This window comes from Ostrea edulis, chromosome 4 (genome assembly GCF_947568905.1).
Source record: "Ostrea edulis chromosome 4, xbOstEdul1.1, whole genome shotgun sequence".
Taxonomy (NCBI): domain Eukaryota; kingdom Metazoa; phylum Mollusca; class Bivalvia; order Ostreida; family Ostreidae; genus Ostrea; species Ostrea edulis.
The window spans coordinates 66,003,851-66,027,778 of record NC_079167.1 but is presented as its reverse complement, the minus strand read 5'-3'; the positions used below and the strand labels follow the sequence as shown (position 1 = coordinate 66,027,778).

The window sequence follows — 23,928 nt, the reverse complement described above, 5'->3', positions numbered from 1 at the left end:
TTGATGTTACAGAGACTTCAACAGTTTCGTTTAAAGTCAGCATTTGTCAAATTCGACGGTCGTTATACCGATCCAATACAACCTGTCCTTGGGTCAAATGCTGTCTGTTAGGCCGTTCTTTACACACTGATTTTGATTACAGATTACTCTCTTTACCTGATCGAGATATAGGACTCAAGGAGGGTGTGACCGCTCGACAGGAGATGTTTACTCCTCCTAGGAACCTGACCCCACCTCTGGTATGTTCAGGGTCCGTGTTTGCCCTTGGCAAGAATTTCGGAGTTCTTCAAACGAACATTGTGATTGGAAGTCTTTTTTACTATTTCGGTCACATGTATCTAAATACTTTTGCAACATGTTAATGTCACACGCTCGTATTTGAAGGTGTCTGAACTACATAGCTCACATGACTGAACTTGTTTTCAATTTCATAAGGGCCATAATATCTGACCTGTAAAGGATGACTAGGAAGATACAAAAGTACAAGAACCTTATCACCTGGTTTAAAACCTGTGTTCCTGTTATACCAAACTTTCAAAGCTCTAAAGCAGGCTTCCCGTGGGGATCCATGTTAGAATAGGTCCTCAGTACCCCCTTGCTTGTTGTAAGAGGCGATTAAATGGGGCGGTCCTTCGGATGAGACCGCTAAAACAGAGGTCCCGTGTCACAGTAGGTGTGGCACGATAAAGATCCCTCCTTGTTCAATGGCCATAAGCGCCGAGCAAAGGCCTATATTGCAGCCCTTCACGGGCAGTGGTGACGTTTCCATATGAGTGAAATATGCTCGAGAGGGACGCAAAACGATATTCAATCAATCAATCCTAAAGCAGACCAGTGTTTCACTGTCAGGGATATGTACCTATGACCTTTGTTTTCTTGTACCATTAAATAACATGTTAATCAGGTCAGTGTTTTACTGCCGCTGATAAGCATATATGAATGTACACGTGCATCCATACAAAGGAGTGTTACACGCAAAGCCATGTTTAATTATTGTCCGCAATTTTATTCCTGGACGATTTCCCGTTACCAAACATTTGATTCTACTCGTGGTTGTATTACATTTATATATGTGTGCAATATATTTCACTTTTTGCTGGCAAGCTCGCTTTGGATGGCATGTAGCTTCCTTGTTAGTGGCGTAAGTTTGTTGTGCCATCTTTTTATGTTTATCTTGTCGTTACTGTACATTTTTATAGTTTGTTTTAAGGCATTAGACAATTGATAATATAGTTAGATAATCTTTCTATGCAGTTTGTTTTATGTCGATCCTTTTGTGTTTGAGTTATATGGTCTTTCATGTCGTTTATCATAATTCACAATTTTCATCTCAAAACGTATTCCAGTTTTATCATCAGTTAATCAGCAGTTCATGCCCTCGTGTATTTTCAGAAATGACACTTCTTTCTTAACTTTCTGCCTTCGATGGATATTGATACCATTATCTTCTCATATCATTGGTCAACATATGTTATGCGATTGACATATACAATAGAATTTTTTAATATCCAGGGGCGTGTTTTACAAAAGAACTTACTTACAACTTGCGACCAATTTTACATACTGGAATATTCCCGTTTATTGTAAGATTCAATCACTCAAATGCCAAATAGTAAACAAAAATCATGTTGAAAATTAAGCCTAAGAAACGTTTTAATTCATTCATTTAAACTAATAACTGTGTAATACTATTTAAAACTGGCGACTTTGTCGTAAGATGTTTTGTAAAACGGGGCCCAGGATTATATAAAAGGGGCGTGGTGTCTCAGTTTTTTGGACAGGAAAAAACAAAGCTTACAATATTTAAATTGTTATGAGGGACAAGCGCCCCCCCCCCCCCCAACCGCCGCATAATTTCCCCCATAATACTTCATAATTGGAATGTTCACGAGTTCAATTTAACATTTACGTTGTACAGTTGATGTTTTCGTTCAGACATGACGTAAAGGAGACGGATCTTATCGGAATTTACAAATGACGTGTGTGTGATAAGAAATATATTTTGTAGTGTCTGGTAATATCATACTGGATATTTTCACCCTGCCAAGGCTCATTGAGTTATCTGTCCACTGCCGAGTAGATCCTGCGTTATCAAGTACAAATTTAAGTTACTGGTCAACAAGTTTGCAATGGGAAACACCGGAACTGGAATTAAACATGTATCGTTTTGAAATCTTGACTTATGGGAAACCACTGATAATAAAAACACAATCCAGTGAACGATTATCTTTGATGTGTAATTATGTCTGCGATTCTCTTAAGTGTTCCAATTCCTTTCTGGTTCCACCAATCAGAATGTTGGCAACACAGTACACCACCATATTACCCCCGTGTTCTGAGGATTCAGCAACATGCAAACAAAAGTGTGTAATCAGTAACATATTCAATTACTCTAACGTTAATTATTTGGAATCCGACAGTCCAAAGAACTTCGATTTTGGGGAAATATTGTTACAGCAGTCGATACATCGTCCAGAGGCTGGCAGCTATATTGGCGCAAGTTACGCTGTAGCAGTCGTGTGCGCAAGTTTCATCGGCGAATTTGGCAATGAACACAATTTCTTGGTGCATTTTTTACCCGCTGCGGATACCGGAGGATATGTGTATAAAATTGTGAAAACAAATGACTTTGAAAGAGAAATACTGCACGTCGTGGCTACGGACGGTAACACAATAGTTCATTTCTCCGGAAATAACACAAATGTTTCCACGAGTCAGTATTTCATACTCCAACACGCGGGCGATTCTACTGAAATAGACATAACCTCAGACAATAAGGACCCCGTTTCTTTTTTAAGCAATAAACCTATTCACGTGATTGCACATGTTAAGAAAAATAATGTGTCAGGACAAACAGCAGATATACCTTTTAATAGACATGGATATAATTTTGTGTATGTGCCACCATTGTCCAGCTTGAATCATGCAGATGGAAGGAGTTTTACTGAAGTCCTGGCTGACGATACATACATCCACACTTCAAACTCTGGCTGGCCTCATCTCACAAACTTCACCTCACGACGCAGAGTAAGTAACACTATACGTTCAACTACAGGTAAAACGTTTCAAATGAAGAAATTCACACTGGCACCATATTTAAATAATGAAATGTTTGGGAGATGAAGGTCGCAAGCATTAATGAAAAATTATATAACCCTCATTATGCAATTGTTTTGTACAGTGTTGCAAGAAAAGAGTGCTAGCCCTACATCTATCATTTACCATGCAAGTAGAGGTTTCAAGTAATGTTTAAATTAATTATAGGATTTTTATCATTTTGATTAACATACTTAAAATTTATAGATTTTTCTGCAAGTAATGTTGGGAATTGAGATAAAAATAAAATATTTATTAAATTTATTTTATTAAATAGATCATGGTTAATTTTAGGAATCTGAATATAATAGATAGAAGGAAATTTTTATAATGGCATAATTAATTCACCGCATGCATGCTTATGAGTTTTTCATACACTGTACAATGAAGTCCCGTGGGGATCCGGGTTAAAATAGGTCCTCAGTACCCCTTGCTTGTCGCAAGAGGATACTAAATGGGGCGGTCCTTCGGATGAGACCGTAAAAACCGAGGCCCCGTGTCACAGCAGGAAGATCCCTCCCTGCAATAGCCGTAAGTGTCGAGCATATGCATAAATTTTGCAGCCCTTCACCTGTAATGGTGACGTCTCCATATGAGTGAAAAATTCTCGAGCAGGACATTAAACAAGATACAATCAATCAACCATGCACTGAAAGGCGTCTTATAAATCAAATATAAATGTTGTGTAATGTACATGTAGTTACATATTTAGCTTAAAATTGCATACATGTGCATGTATAGAGTATGTACGTACAGTATTGGCAAAGACAAATCTGGCACACAATTTTGCAATTACGGAAGTTTTCTAACAATAAAGATGCATTGAAATTCAGCCATTTAATATGAACAGATATCAAGAATTATTTTATCACGTGACTTTAGGAAAACAGCATAGAACAGTAATTTTCCCGCGTAACGTCACGGAAAGGAAAGATTTTCAATCTAGGCTAAGTAGAACAAACGCGCATTGTGTACAGTATAAAGAAGTTATTTTTAGTCTACATATGAGTTACGATCGTAAAAATTGTGTATAGCCTGCTGTTGTATTGCATATCAAATTATTACAATCTGGAGATTAGCTGTATGTTTTGCTAGTCTTGTATCTAAAACGTGTTTGGTTATTTTAGAAAAGATTTATCGATGATTCACAAATATGACAATGTATTTAAAAAATACTATTCTTAATATTCCCAGAATGCCGCACTACGACAAGCATGCGCATTAGCTGCAAAAACACAAACGTATACGTTATCGCCCGAGGGCGATAGCAACACACGTTATTTATTATTCTAAAATAGTTTAAACAATATTTATTTAATGCATTTATGACCGTATGTAATTACAAAATACAATTAACAACAGAAATTCGAAAGCAATCCATACAATGGCTTCTTGTTCTAAATTCAAATAAAAGTTAGAAAATAAACCAGAATACATATTTTCTAACAATTTCATTAATTCTGCGAAATAGGTCTCCGAGTTATGGAATTTATATATTTTAACGTTGACAGACAAAATGTTTCTCCATAGTTGCAATTGACAAGCAATAGACATCAACATTAAGCAGAATACACATAGTGAATGTAAATATATCAAGTCCCTGGAATACAGCCAAACTAGACATTTATTCCTTAAATACTTGCGTGTAACAAGAAGTCATCGTGAAATTCTTTATTTTTTCAATAATTCTTTCATTTAAAAAGATATTTATCTGTTTCTAGCCTATTATAAATCGGAACCAGATCCCTGGAGACGGTATAGATAATAATAAAGATGGTCTCATTGATGAGGAATATTGTGGCTTTCTGATTGAAGGTTAGTTAAATACTTTCCACTCTTATGTTATATTAATCTATTATTGTCAAAAGATGAATATTAACGTTGAACATAATGTTCGAATCAGCTTAGTACAAAACACATGCTTTCAGCTTCTCCATCATCAACTTCCCATATTTATGTAGCAATATTCCATTATCACCTTCATATGGTGTTTCTATCTCTCAACTGATTAGATACGCAAGAGCGTGTTCTCCGTATGGTCAGTTTTTAAATCGAGGCAAGCTACTGACAAACAATTTGATGGTACAGGGTTTCAACAGTCTCGTTTAAAGTCAGCATTTCGCAAATTCTATGGTCGTTATAACGATCAAGTTTACCAATACAAACTACCATTGGGTCAAATGCTGTCTGACGTGTTTCATACCGATTGTTAGGCCGTTCTTGGCACACTGATTTTGACTGCGGATGACTCCGTTTACCTGATCAAGATATAGGGCTCACGGCGGGTGTGACAGGTCGACAGGGGGTGCTTACTCCTCTTAGGCACCTGATCCCACCTCTGGTATATTCAGGGATCCGTGTTTGCCCAATTCTTTATTTTGTATTGCTTATAGGAGTTATGAGAGTGATCACTGTTCGTTATCTTCACCTTTCACTATTGCTAATTGATGTTGAAGACGTTTCAACAGTCTCCTTCAAAGTCAGTATTTCGAAATTCTGTGATTGGTACAATGCTCCTATTTGCAAGTACAACCCTTCATTAAGTCGAATTTTCCCTGGCGTGTTGGTTAGACCGTTCCTCACATACTGATTTAACTACGGATTACTCGTTTACCTGATCAAGGGCTCACGGAGAGTCAACAGGTTGTGGTTATACTCCTACCCAAAGAGTCCGTATTTGCCAACTACTTTCAATTTTGAAGTCTTTATCTCATTTACGAGATTGATCACTGTTCGTAATTTTCGCCTTTAGCAGGCTTAAGCTGCAAATTACGCCCGTTTAATATATTCAGTAATGTTATTGAAGAAAGGATTAACGTCGAAATAAACTATTATTTGGTCAAAAGTGGGCTGAATATCTGGCTCTAGCCTCCAATTCGATATTTAGGTTTTATCTATTAACAATATTCACTTTTGTTCATGTGTCGCATCGATATATTTCAGCGAATTTGAAATAAGAAAGAGTTTTCCAAATCTCCTTCATATTTAGATATTTTACTAAACATAGATGTTGACGCAAACTAATAACTCAACTTTATGACAAACGAGAATACTTAGCTTCTTCTTCGTCACCTTCCAATATTTATGTAGCAAAAATCATTTTCATACCTTCTAATCTTGTAAACCAACTAAATCAGGATATAATAGGGGTCACGGCGGGTGTGACCGGTCGACAGGGGATGCTTACTCCTCCTCGACACCTGATCCCACCTCTGGTGTGTCCAGGGGTCCGTGTTTGCCCAAATATCTGTTTTGTATTGCTTATAGGAGTCATGAGATTGATCCCTGTTCGTTATCTTCGCCTTTCTTCTAATGGAAGTGCAGTGGTAAAAATAGACAAATATGAATTAGGCATAAAGTGACTTCCGACCAGGCGGCTTCTTTCACTGTGTCATAAACATTTCTAACTGAAGCTTTTCATTGTGTGACACTTTAGATGACTGTTAAGGTTCAAGGCATCGTTTTGAAGTCATATTTATTTATCTCAGATATTCCAACAGATGAAAGTACCATGCACGACGTTGACTTGGATGGGTCTTATAACGAGGACTGTAAAGGTGACGTGTTAACATTAGTTTAGGGCGTATATGGTAGTTATATGAATTCATATGGTAGTTATTTAAATTTAACTTGCATCCTTTTTACCAAATAAAATGTGCACAGCATTATAAACAGTGAAATTATTTTCAAATACAACTAATCAATCCAGGATATGATTTTGACAGGGTGCAAGGGCGGATATGAATTGAGACCATATTTATTGTGCATGATGTGTGGTTTCGGGACTTACAGAGAGAACCATTCCCATATAGACAAATGCCAAACCTGTCCGGATAACTTTACAACATTTGCAAACGGATCATTTTCCTTGGATCAATGCGTTCGTGAGTGTTCACATGGATCTGTTTTGTTTGTACATAGAAACGAGCGTGTTCACATGTCACTCGGTCTTATTCCCGGAAAAAAGATTATCTTCTTTCTATATTTAAGAACCCGCTTTTCCCCTCCCAAAACGAAACATCTAGCTAAAGAGAAATATCCGAAATCTGATTTTAAGACAAATGGAACACGTTTTAAATAATAATTATGCTTTCAAAACGTTGTGCATATTTCTGGTTATAAATAATGCCAAAATCAAAATAGCAGATCACAGTTAAAGCTATATAATTGTGTTAAACAATGTTATATTTCTCTAGCTGCCTGCGGAGAAGGAATGCAACTTGACAACGACACGATGGAGTGCGTGCCATGTCCGGTGGGATACTATAAAAACGTGTCAGCGAATGACACCAACCTTGCAGTCATCGACAGGTTCTGGTGTAAACAGTGTCCTGATAACAAAACAACATTTGAAATAGGAACAGTAGCACCAGAAAAATGTATCGGTAAATGCTTCTTTACAAAACACAAATGTTTGATGATCATGGTTAAAATAATGATCAATCTTAAAAAGTGACAAAGTTGTTGTTTATATCGAACTAAACATAATGAAGGAGACATATCACCAAAACACCGGTACATAGAATCACCGAAATTACCGAGGAAGGGATAAAAATTACCCCAGTTTATGTTCCTATATACATGTATATCTGCCATCTAGTCACTCATCAAATTTCAAGATTGGTGACGATTTGAAGGATCTGTGGTCATAAAACCGACTGTTGTGAAGCAGTAATACGAGATGCGTTTACGTTATTTAAGAAATAATGTACTGTACGCGTTTTTATAGATGTTGCAGGATAACCTTCGAGGTCGAGAAATGTTGTTTAGAAATATAAAAGCCGAGCCTTTTATATATCAGACAACATTTCAAGGCCGAGGAGGGTTTTCTGCAGGTAGGGGCGGAAGTGAGTATACATTTGTAGTGAATTTTTCTGTATATCATATCAAATATTTCTTTACTATGGGCAATCATGTTTAAGAGTTCATTGCATATTATGTGCTTTATGAAGATAGATAGATAGAAAGTAGTCTAAGATTGTATGTATGATTGTTCATTGAACCTCTGCTATATATTTCGAATACAATGTATATCTTTTATCACACCCCAAACAAAATTGTTGAAATATAATTGGTCAGATCTCTGTCACATGACGCCGTGAAAAAAAACCCTATCATGCGAGAAAAATCCATATTGAGCGAGTGATTTATTGTTGGGTTTGACTTGCAGCCGTGACAAAAGTGGCGAAGCGATTAGATGTATGATATAGACCCCCACATATACAGTTAGAGGTCTTCGACGTGATAAATTTGTTACACAGTTAGTTAGTTAGTGACCTGATACGGAAAAATACATGGTGTGAAAAGAAAACCCGTATCGGGTGAGGCGATCCCCGATCCCTATACGGGTTTTCTTTTCACACCATGTATTTTTCCCTATCAGGTCACTAACTGTGTAACTAATAGTATGATCCTCTTAATTTTTAGTCAAATGCCTGTATCCCATTTCCATTGTAACTGCATGGACATTTTTAATCGTCATCAAAAGCAAGCCTAGATGGTCAAGCGGTCTAGCACGCTGGTCGCACGGGGACAATAGGTTTCGATCATGTACTCATTTGCATAATTTTGAGTTATAAATATGAGAAGTGAACGATGAAGAATATGACACTATCGCGTTTGTCATAAAGCTGGGTTGTTAGTTTGCCGTTAACATCTATGCTCAATAAAATATCCAAGTACAAAGCAGATGTGGAAGACTGTGGTGTCTGATTTCGTGACTTCCCATAAATATGTAGCAATATCAAAATTATTACCTGCATATGGTGTTTATGTCTCTCAATACGCAAGAGCTTTGTTCTGCTTATGATCAGTTTTTAATCGAAGCAGGCTACTGACAAAAGTTGATGTAATAGGGTTTCAATAGTCTCGTTTAAAGTCAGCATTTCACAAATTCTATGGTTGTTATATTGTTAAAGTTTGCCAATACAACCTGTCATTGGGTCAAATACTGTATGTCGTATTTCATACTAATTGTCAGGCCTTTATTTACACAATGATTTTTACTGCGGATTATTCCGTTTATCTGATCAAGATATAGGCCTCACGACGGGTGTGACCTGTCGACAGGGGATTTTTAATCCTCCTACGCACCTGATCTCACCCCTGGATTGTCCAGGGGCCCGTGTTTGCCCAACTCTTAATTTTGTATTCCTTATGGGAGTTACGAGATTGATCAGTGTTCGTTTATCTTCACCTTTTCATCTAAAAGTTTTTGATTAAATTCCACCTCATTACAATAAAACAAAACCAACAAGTCAGCCCATGGGAATTCCAACATATGATAATCAAACGAAACTAGGAAGAATAGTTTTAGCACACCAAAACTGATGTTTTCCCTTCCATACTTTTTCAAAACATTTTAGGGATCATCTTTAAAGTGGATAAAAGTTAAGACTTACGGTACATAACATTCGCCTATATACATATGAGCTTCTAACAAGGAACAGTGTTGTGAACATATGATAGTAAATTAAACTTGACAACATACCAAATAATAAAGGCCTATGTCAAAAGGCAAAAAATTATGGTGCGGACAAAACAAAGATGCTCCAAAAACTTCTATTATTCGACCTTTACATAAAAGGTCAAATGTCAGCAAAAATGGCACATGATACACCGTCTTATCATGGTATACCCACATACTAAAGGCCTATGTTAAAAGACAAAAAGGTATGGTCTGGACAAATCCCTGTACCATCAACTTGTTTGTCAGTAGCTTACCTCGATTTAAAAACTGACTATACTCAGAACAAGCTCTTGCATATCGAATCAGTTGAGATATATAAACACCATATGCAGGTGATAGTGTTATCATTTCCTTTTCCAAGAACATTGTGTAGAGGGGATGGAGTTAACCAGTTCCGGAACTTGTGAAGCCTGTGACATTGGGTTCTACAAAAATATTTCTAGTGCCGATAATTTGGCTCCCATTGAGAAACATTGGAACTGTTCGGAATGTGACAACAATAAAACCACGTTTTACGAAGGAACAGTGCAAGCAGCAGATTGTATCAGTAAGTTACAGAAATCAATTACATAATTAACATTCATTTATACTGTATGGATAAAATCCAAGAGTTCCCCGTGACGATGCAGGAAGTTTGGCATCTGGACATTGAATACAGCACATACATGTGTACTAAGTGACAGGTATTCTAGAATTTTATTTCATCATACGGTAAAAATATGTCTTTAAAAAGCAGGGTTTCTCTTACGTATCATGAATATTTGTTTATGTTTGAAACATTATTTGAAATCAATTCTTTAAAGGGACTAGTTCATGTTGGGTTTTTTTTAAGTGTTAAACATTAAGAATATAATTCATTTAATGTTGGACCTTCTAATGGAAGGATAAGAGCAATATTTTAACCTTACCGGTAACTCAACAAGACTCGAGCCTTATTTATGATTAGATACAAACTAATGACATGTTTATTTGGTAATTTAAAGCATCCTAATTTTACAGACACAAAAACTTGTAAATGGCACATTTTATCTAAATTTAGTTCACCTAAGCTGAAATCTCAAGTGAGCTATTTTGATCACCGGTTGTCCGTCGTCTGTCTGTCAACTTTTCAGCTTTTCATCTTCTCCAGAACCACTGGGCCAATTTCAGTCAAACTTGGTACACATCATCCATGGGTGAAGGGGATTCACGTTTGTTCAAATGAAAGGACACGTCTCCCTTCAACGGGGAGATAATCACAAAAATGCAAACATAGGGTGGGGTCATTTAAAAATCTTTTCAAGAACCACTGGGCCAGAAAAGTTAAAATTTATATGAAAGCTTCCTCATATATAATGCAGATTCAAGTTTGTTCAAATCATGGAACCCGGGGTAAGGTAGGGCCACAATAGGGGATCAAAGTTTTACATGCAATTATATAGAAAAAGTCTTTATCAATCTTATCAAGAACCACTGGGTCAGAGAAGTTGAAACTTACATGAAAGCTTCCTGGTATATAGAGCAGAATCAGGTTTATTCAAATAATGACGCCACGGGGTAGGATGGGGCCACAATAGGGGATAAAAAATCTTCTTCCCAGAACCAATTGCCCAGAAAAGCTGAAACTTGCATGAAAGTTTCCAGATATCTTGCAAATTCAAGTTTCTTCAAATCATAGCCACCGGGGGTAAAGTGGGGCAACAAAAAAGGATCAAAGTTTTACATGCAAAGAAAGGAAAATCTTTTAAAATCTTCCTTTCTAGAACCACTGTACCAGAAAAGTTCAAACTTATATGAAAGCTTCCTGACATAGTGCAGATTCAAGTTTGTTTAAACCATGCCCTTCCCCTACCGGGGATAAAGTTAGGCCACTATAGGGGATAAAAGTTGTACATTCGAGAATATTTGGAAAATCCTCTCAAGAACCACTGGGCCGGAAAAGTTCACATTTACATGAAAGCCTCCTGACATAGAGTAGGTCCAAGTATGTGTAATTCATGGCCCCCGTTGATAGGGTGTGGCCACAATGGGGATCAAAGTGTTATATGCTGATGTATAGGGAAAATGTTTTTAAAAACTCTCTTGAACTATTTAAGCTAGGGCTTTCATATTTTGTACATGTACATACATATTTTACAACAAGAGGCCCACAGGCCTTATCGGTCACCTGAATACTAGTGAAAAAGTATCACTACTTCCATGGGCTATGAAATCTGGAAAAGAAAATCCTGTTCTGAATATCTAATCTAAATTCTAATGTTCAGCAACAGTATAAAACAAGATGTGTTCTTAAAACTTCACTGCCTTCAAAAGTGCATACACTGATGAAAGGCTTTAAATAATAGGTGTATTAGCATTAAAACATCTGCAAGTATGCATTTAGATTTTATACAGTATCAGCAAACTTACACATAAATACCATATACTAAGTTTCGCCCTACCCTGGGGTCAGAATCCTTACTCTGGGGATCATCAAATTTACAATTTTGGTAAAAGACTACCTGCTCTATCCATTTAGTTTCAATTTAGTATAAATAGCATTAAAGAAGATGTTATTCAAGTGTTTTACACATAAACACTATATAACAAGTTTGGCCCCGCCCTGGGGTCAGAACCCCTACCCCGGGGATCATGAAATTTACAATTTTGGTAGAGGCCTTCCTGCTGTACATCACCATGCATTTAGTTTTTCTTACACGTGTGGGGTTCTTGAGAAGAAGATTTTTGAAAATTGGTCAATTTTGGGCAGTTTTTACCCCGCCCATAAGGCCCCAGGGGTGTAGGAGTCCTGAAATTTACAATTTATGTTCCCCTTGTTCCAAATATGTTTCATACCAGATTTGAAAAGAATTTGAATGATAGTTATCAAGAAGTTAAAAATGTCTATTGTTTACACATTTGATAACTGACCATTTTGGCCGCACCCCGATACCAAAACGCCCACCCCTGGGACATCAAATGAACAATTTTGGTAAAGGACTACCTGCTCTTTTTAAATATCTATTTACTTTCAATTTAGTATCAATAGCACAAAAGAAGATGTTATTTAAGTGTTTTACACGTAAACACTATGTAAAAAGTTTGGCCCCGCCCTGGGGTCAGAACCCCTACCCCGGGGATCATGAAATTTACAATTTTGGTAGAGGCCTTCCTGCTCTACATCACCATGCATTTAGTTTTTCTTACACGTGTGCAGATCTTGAGAAGAAGACTTTTGAAAATTGGTCAATTTTGGGCAGTTTTTGTCCCGCCCCTAAGGCCCCAGGGGTGCAGGAATCCTGAAATTTACAATTTATGTCCCCCTTGTCCCAATGATGCTTTAAACCAAATTTGAAAAGAATTGAAATGGTAGTTATCATGAAGTTAAATATGTTCAATTGTTAACGGACGACGACGGACGAAAACCAATTGCTATAGGTCACCTGAGTTTACTCAGGTGACCCCAAAAGACATTTTATGTGATGTAATGGGATGTGATCTTGTGACCTAGACCTGGAAGTTTGACCTACTTTCAATCTTAAAAACTTACCTACTTAATATCTCCTGAACTTTCATATCGTGTATATATATTTCTTATGACAAGACTTTTCATTTGATATCGTAATCTTTGACCCTGTAACCTTGAACTCCGAGTTTGACCTATTTTAAAGAAAACATGACCTACTATATATATATATATATATATATATATATATATATATATATTCAGACCTATTTTAGGTGTGATTTTCATATTTTGTATATAGATTCTTTATGGCAAAATCCTGTTCACAATATATTTGATCTTTTGACCTACTTTTTACAATAATCCCTGACCTATTAAATATCTCCTGAACTATATAAGGTAGGACTTTCATATTCTATACGTAGGTTCTCTATGGCAAGACCTTGTGACCATAACCTGGAAGTCTGACCTACTTTTAATATAAATCTTACCTATTTAATATATCCTGACCTACTTAATATATCCTGAACCATGATCAATGACCTTGGACCTATCCAGAACAGCAAGATCATGTTGGTCATATTGGTGTTGAGGGATCTCTTTGCGATGTGAATTCATTTTCAGTTTTGTTTTTATCCTTTGGGGCTAGGTTGGGGCCATAATATGGGGTCAAACGTTTTCACGGGAATATCTATTGATAAAAATTATTTTAAAATCACAACAGCTGAACAATGGCAAAACATACATGTAGGTGACTCATGAGAGCGATGTGGAAAACGAAATATCTAGCTAAACAGAAATATCCGAAATCTCAGTTTAAGATCAATGGAACACGTTTTAATTAATAATTATGCTTGCAAAACATTATGCGTATTTCTGGTTATAAATAATGCCAAAACCAAAATAGTACATTGCAGTTAAAGCTATATAATTGTGTTAAACAATGTTATATTTCTCTAGCTGCCTGCGGAGAAGGAATGCAACTTGACAACGACATGATGGAGTGCGCACCATGTCCGGTGGGATACTATAAAAACGTGCAAGCGAGTGACACCAGCCTTGCAGTCATCGACAGGTTCTGGTGTAAACAGTGTCCGGATAACAAAACAACAGTTGATGTAGGAACGGTAGCACCAGAAAAATGTATCGGTAAATGCTTCTTTACAAAACACAAATGTTTGATGATCATGGTTAAAATAATGATCAATCTTAAAAAGTGACAAAGTTGTTGTTTATATTGAAGTAAACATAATGAAGGAGACATATTACCAAAACACCGGTACATAGAATCACCGAAATTACCGAGGAAGGGATAAAAATTACCCCAGTTTATGTTCCTATATACATGTATATCTGCCATCTAGTCACTCATCAAATTTCAAAATTGGTGACGATTTGAAGGATCTCTGGTCATGAAACCGACTGTTGTGAAGCAGTAATACGAGATGCGTTTACGTTATTTAAGAAATAATGTACTGTACGCGTTTTCATTGATGTTGCACGATAACCTTCGAGGTCGAGAAATGTTGTTTAGAAATATAAAAGCCGAGCCTTTTATATATCGGACAACATTTCAAGACCGAGGAGGGTTTTCTGCAGGTAGGGGCGGAAGTGAGTATACATTTGTAGTGGATTTTTCTGTATATCATATCAAATATTTCTTTACTATGGGCAATCATGTTTAAGAGTTCATTGCATATTATGTGCTTTATGAAGATAGATAGATAGAAAGTAGTCTAAGAGTGTATGTATGATTGTTCATTGAACCTCTGCTATATATTTCGAATACAGTGTGTATCTTTTATCACACCCCAAACAAAATTGTTGAAATATAATTGGTCAGATCTTTGTCACATGACGCCGTGAAAAAAAACCTATCATGCGAGAAAAATCCATATTGAGCGAGTGATTTATTGTTGGGTTCGACTTGCAGCCGTGACAAAAGTGGCGAAGCGATAAGTTGTATGATATAGACCCCCACATATACAGTTAGAGGTCTTCGACGTGATAAATTTGTTACACAGTTAGTTAGTTAGTTAGTGACCTGATACGGAAAAATACATGGTGTGAAAAGAAAACCCGCATTGGATGAGGCGATCCCCGATACGGGTTTTCTTTTCACACCATGTATTTTTCCCTATCAGGTCACTAACTGTGTAACTAATAGTATGATCCTCTTAATTTTTAGTCAAATGCCTGTATCCCATTTCCATTGTAACTGCATGGACATTTTTAATCGTCATCAAAAGCAATCCTATATGGTCAAGCGGTCTAGCACGCTGGTCGCACGGGGACAATAGGTTTCGATCATGTACTCATTTGCATAATTTTGAGTTATAAATATGAGAAGTTAACGATGAAGAATATGACACTATCGCGTTTGTCATAAAGCTGGGTTGTTAGTTTGCCGTTAACATCTATGCTCAATAAAATATCCAAGTACAAAGCAGATGTGGAAGACTGTGGTGTCTGATTTCGTGACTTCCCATAAATATGTAGCAATATCAAAATTATTACCTGCATATGGTGTTTATGTCTCTCAATACGCAAGAGCTTTGTTCTGCTTATGATCAGTTTTTAATCGAAGCAGGCTACTGACAAAAGTTGATGTAATAGGGTTTCAATAGTCTCGTTTAAAGTCAGCATTTCACAAATTCTATGGTTGTTATATTGTTAAAGTGTACCAATACAACCTGTCATTGGGTCAAATGCTGTATGTCGTATTTCATACCAATTGTCAGGCCTTTTTTACACAATGATTTTTACTGCGGATTATTCCGTTTATCTGATCAAGATATAGGCCTCACGACGGGTGTGACCTGTCGACAGGGGATTTTTAATCCTCCTAGGCACCTGATCTCACCCCTGGATTGTCCAGGGGCCCGTGTTTGCCCAACTCTTAATTTTGTATTCCTTATGGGAGTTACGAGATTGATCAGTGTTCGTGTATCTTCACCTTTTCATCTAAAAGTTTTTGATTAAATTCCACCTCATTACAATAAAACAAAACCAACAAGTCAGCCCATGGGAATTCCAACATATGATAATCAAACGAAACTAGGAAGAATAGTTTTAGCACACCAAAACTGATGTTTTCCCTTCCATACTTTTTCAAAACATTTTAGGGATCATCTTTAAAGTGGATAAAAGTTAAGACTTACGGTACATAACATTCGCCTATATACATATGAGCTTCTAACAAGGAACAGTGTTGTGAACATGTGATAGTAAATTAAACTTGACAACATACCAAATAATAAAGGCCTATGTCAAAAGGCAAAAAATTATGGTGCGGACAAAACAAAGATGCTCCAAAAACTTCTATTATTCGACCTTTACATAAAAGGTCAAATGTCAGCAAAAATGGCACATGATACACCGTCTTATCATGGTATACCCACATACTAAAGGCCTATGTTAAAAGACAAAAAGGTATGGTCTGGACAAATCCCTGTACCATCAACTTGTTTGTCAGTAGCTTACCTCGATTTAAAAACTGACTATACTCAGAACAAGCTCTTGCATATCGAATCAGTTGAGATATATAAACACCATATGCAGGTGATAATGTTATCATTTCCTTTTCCAAGAACATTGTGTAGAGGGGATGGAGTTAACCAGTTCCGGAACTTGTGAAGCCTGTGACATTGGGTTCTACAAAAATATTTCTAGTGCCGATAATTTGGCTCCCATTGAGAAACATTGGAACTGTTCGGAATGTGACAACAATAAAACCACGTTTTACGAAGGAACAGTGCAAGCAGCAGATTGTATCAGTAAGTTACAGAAATCAATTACATAATTAACATTCATTTATACTGTATGGATAAAATCCAAGAGTTCCCCGTGACGATGCAGGAAGTTTGGCATCTGGACATTGAATACAGCACATACATGTGTACTAAGTGACAGGTATTCTAGAATTTTATTTCATCATACGGTAAAAATATGTCTTTAAAAAGCAGGGTTTCTCTCACGTATCATGAATATTTGTTTATGTTTGAAACATTATTTGAAATCAATTCTTTAAAGGGACTAGTTCATGTTGGGTTTTTTTTAAGTGTTAAACATTAAGAATATAATTCATTTAATGTTGGACCTTCTAATGGAAGGATAAGAGCAATATTTTAACCTTACCGGTAACTCAACAAGACTCGAGCCTTATTTATGATTAGATACAAACTAATGACATGTTTATTTGGTAATTTAAAGCATCCTAATTTTACAGACACAAAAACTTGTAAATGGCACATTTTATCTAAATTTAGTTCACCTAAGCTGAAATCTCAAGTGAGCTATTTTGATCACCGGTTGTCCGTCGTCTGTCTGTCAACTTTTCAGCTTTTCATCTTCTCCAGAACCACTGGGCCAATTTCAGTCAAACTTGGTACACATCATCCATGGGTGAAGGGGATTCACGTTTGTTCAAATGAAAGGACACGTCTCCCTTCAACGGGGAGATAATCACAAAAATGCAAACATAGGGTGGGGTCATTTAAAAATCTTTTCAAGAACCACTGGGCCAGAAAAGTTAAAATTTATATGAAAGCTTCCTCATATATAATGCAGATTCAAGTTTGTTCAAATCATGGAACCCGGGGTAAGGTAGGGCCACAATAGGGGATCAAAGTTTTACATGCAATTATATAGAAAAAGTCTTTATCAATCTTATCAAGAACCACTGGGCCAGAGAAGTTAAAAAACTTACATGAAAGCTTCCTGATATATAGAGCAGAATTAGGTTTATTCAAATAATGACGCCCCGGGGTAGGATGGGGCCACAATAGGGGATAAAAAATCTTCTTCCCAGAACCAATTGCCCAGAAAAGCTGAAACTTGCATGAAAGTTTCCTGATATCTTGCAAATTCAAGTTTCTTCAAATCATAGCCACCGGGGGTAAAGTGGGGCAACAAAAAGGGATCAAAGTTTTACATGCAAAGAAAAGAAAATCTTTTAAAATCTTCCATTTTAGAACCACTGTACCAGAAAAGTTCAAACTTATATGAAAGCTTCCTGACATAGTGCAGATTCAAGTTTGTTTAAACCATGCCCTTCCCCTACCGGGGATAAAGTTAGGCCACTATAGGGGATAAAAGTTGTACATTCGAGAATATTTGGAAAATCCTCTCAAGAACCACTGGGCCGGAAAAGTTCACATTTACATGAAAGCCTCCTGACATAGAGTAGGTCCAAGTATGTGTAATTCATGGCCCCCGTTGATAGGGTGTGGCCACAATGGGGATCAAAGTGTTATATGCTGATGTATAGGGAAAATGTTTTTAAAAACTCTCTTGAACTATTTAAGCTAGGGCTTTCATATTTTGTACATGTACATACATATTTTACAACAAGAGGCCCACAGGCCTTATCGGTCACCTGAATACTAGTGAAAAAGTATCACTACTTCCATGGGCTATGAAATCTGGAAAAGAAAATCCTGTTCTGAATATCTAATCTAAATTCTAATGTTCAGCAACAGTATAAAACAAGATGTGTTCTTAAAACTTCACTGCCTTCAAAAGTGCATACACTGATGAAAGGCTTTAAATAATAGGTGTATTAACATTAAAACATCTGCAAGTATGCATTTAGATTTTATACAGTATCAGCAAACTTACACATAAATACTATATACTAAGTTTGGCCCTACCCTGGGGTCAGAATCCTTACTCTGGGGATCATCAAATTTACAATTTTGGTAAAAGACTACCTGCTCTATCCATTTAGTTTCAATTTAGTATAAATAGCATTAAAGAAGATGTTATTCAAGTGTTTTACACATAAACACTATATAACAAGTTTGGCCCCGCCCTGGGGTCAGAACCCCTACCCCGGGGATCATGAAATTTACAATTTTGGTAGAGGCCTTCCTGCTGTACATCACCATGCATTTAGTTTTTCTTACACGTGTGGGGTTCTTGAGAAGAAGATTTTTTGAAAATTGGTCAATTTTGGGCAGTTTTTACCCCGCCCATAAGGCCCCAGGGGTGTAGGAGTCCTGAAATTTACAATTTATGTTCCCCTTGTTCCAAATATGTTTCATACCAGATTTGAAAAGAATTGGACTGATACTTATCAAGAAGTTAAAAATGTCTATTGTTTACACATTTGATAACTGACCATTTTGGCCGCACCCCGATACCAAAACGCCCACCCCTGGGACATCAAATGAACAATTTTGGTAAAGGACTACCTGCTCTTTTTAAATATCTATTTACTTTCAATTTAGTATCAATAGCACAAAAGAAGATGTTATTTAAGTGTTTTACACGTAAACACTATGTAACAAGTTTGGCCCCGCCCTGGGGTCAGAACCCCTACCCCGGGGATCTTGAAATTTACAATTTTGGTAGAGACCTTCCTGCTCTACATCACCATGCATTTAGTTTTTCTTACACGTGTGCAGATCTTGAGAAGAAGACTTTTGAAAATTGGTCAATTTTGGGCAGTTTTTGTCCCGCCCCTAAGGCCCCAGGGGTGCAGGAATCCTGAAATTTACAATTTATGTCCCTCTTGTCCCAATGATGCTTTAAACCAAATTTGAAAAGAATTGAAATGGTAGTTATCAAGAAGTTAAATATGTTCAATTGTTCACGGACGACGACGGACGAAAACCAATTGCTATAGGTCACCTGAGTTTACTCAGGTGACCCCAAAAGACATTTTATGTGATGTAATGGGATGTGATCTTGTGACCTAGACCTGGAAGTTTGACCTACTTTCAATCTTAAAAACTTACCTACTTAATATCTCCTGAACTTTCATATCGTGTATATATATTTCTTATGACAAGACTTTTCATTTGATATCATAATCTTTGACCCTGTAACCTTGAACTCCGAGTTTGACCTATTTTAAAGAAAACATGACCTACTATACATATATATATATATATATATATATATATATATTCAGACCTATTGTAGGTGTGATTTTCATATTTTGTATATAGATTCTTTATGGCAAAATCCTGTTCACAATATATTTGATCTTTTGACCTACTTTTTACAATAATCCCTGACCTATTAAATATCTCCTGAACTATATAAGGTAGGACTTTCATATTCTATACGTAGGTTCCCTATGGCAAGACCTTATGACCATAACCTGGAAGTCTGACCTACTTTTAATATAAATCTTACCTATTTAATATATCCTGACCTACTTAATATATCCTGAACCATGATCAATGACCTTGGACCTATCCAGAACAGCAAGATCATGTTGGTCATATTGGTGTTGAGGGATCTCTTTGCGATGTGAATTCATTTTCAGTTTTGTTTTTATCCTTTGGGGCTAGGTTGGGGCCATAATATGGGGTCAAACGTTTTCACGGGAATATCTATTGATAAAAATTATTTTAAAATCACAACAGCTGAACAATGGCAAAACATACATGTAGGTGACTCATGAGAGCGATGTGGAAAACGAAATATCTAGCTAAACAGAAATATCCGAAATCTCAGTTTAAGATCAATGGAACACGTTTTAATTAATAATTATGCTTGCAAAACATTATGCGTATTTCTGGTTATAAATAATGCCAAAACCAAAATAGTACATTGCAGTTAAAGCTATATAATTGTGTTAAACAATGTTATATTTCTCTAGCTGCCTGCGGAGAAGGAATGCAACTTGACAACGACATGATGGAGTGCGCACCATGTCCGGTGGGATACTATAAAAACGTGCAAGCGAGTGACACCAGCCTTGCAGTCATCGACAGGTTCTGGTGTAAACAGTGTCCGGATAACAAAACAACAGTTGATGTAGGAACGGTAGCACCAGAAAAATGTATCGGTAAATGCTTCTTTACAAAACACAAATGTTTGATGATCATGGTTAAAATAATGATCAATCTTAAAAAGTGACAAAGTTGTTGTTTATATTGAAGTAAACATAATGAAGGAGACATATTACCAAAACACCGGTACATAGAATCACCGAAATTACCGAGGAAGGGATAAAAATTACCCCAGTTTATGTTCCTATATACATGTATATCTGCCATCTAGTCACTCATCAAATTTCAAAATTGGTGACGATTTGAAGGATCTCTGGTCATGAAACCGACTGTTGTGAAGCAGTAATACGAGATGCGTTTACGTTATTTAAGAAATAATGTACTGTACGCGTTTTCATTGATGTTGCACGATAACCTTCGAGGTCGAGAAATGTTGTTTAGAAATATAAAAGCCGAGCCTTTTATATATCGGACAACATTTCAAGACCGAGGAGGGTTTTCTGCAGGTAGGGGCGGAAGTGAGTATACATTTGTAGTGGATTTTTCTGTATATCATATCAAATATTTCTTTACTATGGGCAATCATGTTTAAGAGTTCATTGCATATTATGTGCTTTATGAAGATAGATAGATAGAAAGTAGTCTAAGAGTGTATGTATGATTGTTCATTGAACCTCTGCTATATATTTCGAATACAGTGTGTATCTTTTATCACACCCCAAACAAAATTGTTGAAATATAATTGGTCAGATCTTTGTCACATGACGCCGTGAAAAAAAACCTATCATGCGAGAAAAATCCATATTGAGCGAGTGATTTATTGTTGGGTTCGACTTGCAGCCGTGACAAAAGTGGCGAAGCGATAAGTTGTATGATATAGACCCCCACATATACAGTTAGAGGTCTTCGACGTGATAAATTTGTTACACAGTTAGTTAGTTAGTTAGTGACCTGATACGGAAAAATACATGGTGTGAAAAGAAAACCCGCATTGGATGAGGCGATCCCCGATACGGGTTTTCTTTTCACACCATGTATTTTTCCCTATCAGGTCACTAACTGTGTAACTGATAGTATGATCCTCTTAATTTTTAGTCAAATGCCTGTATCCCATTTCCATTGTAACTGCATGGACATTTTTAATCGTCATCAAAAGCAATCCTATATGGTCAAGCGGTCTAGCACGCTGGTCGCACGGGGACAATAGGTTTCGATCATGTACTCATTTGCATAATTTTGAGTTATAAATATGAGAAGTTAACGATGAAGAATATGACACTATCGCGTTTGTCATAAAGCTGGGTTGTTAGTTTGCCGTTAACATCTATGCTCAATAAAATATCCAAGTACAAAGCAGATGTGGAAGACTGTGGTGTCTGATTTCGTGACTTCCCATAAATATGTAGCAATATCAAAATTATTACCTGCATATGGTGTTTATGTCTCTCAATACGCAAGAGCTTTGTTCTGCTTATGATCAGTTTTTAATCGAAGCAGGCTACTGACAAAAGTTGATGTAATAGGGTTTCAATAGTCTCGTTTAAAGTCAGCATTTCACAAATTCTATGGTTGTTATATTGTTAAAGTGTACCAATACAACCTGTCATTGGGTCAAATGCTGTATGTCGTATTTCATACCAATTGTCAGGCCTTTTTTACACAATGATTTTTACTGCGGATTATTCCGTTTATCTGATCAAGATATAGGCCTCACGACGGGTGTGACCTGTCGACAGGGGATTTTTAATCCTCCTAGGCACCTGATCTCACCCCTGGATTGTCCAGGGGCCCGTGTTTGCCCAACTCTTAATTTTGTATTCCTTATGGGAGTTACGAGATTGATCAGTGTTCGTGTATCTTCACCTTTTCATCTAAAAGTTTTTGATTAAATTCCACCTCATTACAATAAAACAAAACCAACAAGTCAGCCCATGGGAATTCCAACATATGATAATCAAACGAAACTAGGAAGAATAGTTTTAGCACACCAAAACTGATGTTTTCCCTTCCATACTTTTTCAAAACATTTTAGGGATCATCTTTAAAGTGGATAAAAGTTAAGACTTACGGTACATAACATTCGCCTATATACATATGAGCTTCTAACAAGGAACAGTGTTGTGAACATGTGATAGTAAATTAAACTTGACAACATACCAAATAATAAAGGCCTATGTCAAAAGGCAAAAAATTATGGTGCGGACAAAACAAAGATGCTCCAAAAACTTCTATTATTCGACCTTTACATAAAAGGTCAAATGTCAGCAAAAATGGCACATGATACACCGTCTTATCATGGTATACCCACATACTAAAGGCCTATGTTAAAAGACAAAAAGGTATGGTCTGGACAAATCCCTGTACCATCAACTTGTTTGTCAGTAGCTTACCTCGATTTAAAAACTGACTATACTCAGAACAAGCTCTTGCATATCGAATCAGTTGAGATATATAAACACCATATGCAGGTGATAATGTTATCATTTCCTTTTCCAAGAACATTGTGTAGAGGGGATGGAGTTAACCAGTTCCGGAACTTGTGAAGCCTGTGACATTGGGTTCTACAAAAATATTTCTAGTGCCGATAATTTGGCTCCCATTGAGAAACATTGGAACTGTTCGGAATGTGACAACAATAAAACCACGTTTTACGAAGGAACAGTGCAAGCAGCAGATTGTATCAGTAAGTTACAGAAATCAATTACATAATTAACATTCATTTATACTGTATGGATAAAATCCAAGAGTTCCCCGTGACGATGCAGGAAGTTTGGCATCTGGACATTGAATACAGCACATACATGTGTACTAAGTGACAGGTATTCTAGAATTTTATTTCATCATACGGTAAAAATATGTCTTTAAAAAGCAGGGTTTCTCTTACGTATCATGAATATTTGTTTATGTTTGAAACATTATTTGAAATCAATTCTTTAAAGGGACTAGTTCATGTTGGGTTTTTTTTAAGTGTTAAACATTAAGAATATAATTCATTTAATGTTGGACCTTCTAATGGAAGGATAAGAGCAATATTTTAACCTTACCGGTAACTCAACAAGACTCGAGCCTTATTTATGATTAGATACAAACTAATGACATGTTTATTTGGTAATTTAAAGCATCCTAATTTTACAGACACAAAAACTTGTAAATGGCACATTTTATCTAAATTTAGTTCACCTAAGCTGAAATCT

At 36.5% G+C, this 23,928-nt stretch overlaps 1 protein-coding gene across 1 annotated transcript in view; it reads left to right on the top strand.

The window, feature by feature from the left end:
* Positions 1–2,157: 2,157 nt before the first annotated feature.
* LOC125669108 (uncharacterized) overlaps positions 2,158–23,928 on the top strand; it is a 48,587-nt gene continuing 26,816 nt past the window's right edge. Inside the window, exons 1-9 of the mRNA XM_056161432.1 lie at positions 2,158–3,027; positions 4,818–4,911; positions 6,585–6,647; positions 7,293–7,481; positions 9,927–10,112; positions 13,950–14,138; positions 16,580–16,765; positions 20,602–20,790; positions 23,232–23,417. Coding sequence (XP_056017407.1) covers positions 2,158–3,027; positions 4,818–4,911; positions 6,585–6,647; positions 7,293–7,481; positions 9,927–10,112; positions 13,950–14,138; positions 16,580–16,765; positions 20,602–20,790; positions 23,232–23,417 — 2,152 coding nt within the window. The remainder of the gene's footprint in view (positions 3,028–4,817; positions 4,912–6,584; positions 6,648–7,292; positions 7,482–9,926; positions 10,113–13,949; positions 14,139–16,579; positions 16,766–20,601; positions 20,791–23,231; positions 23,418–23,928) is intronic.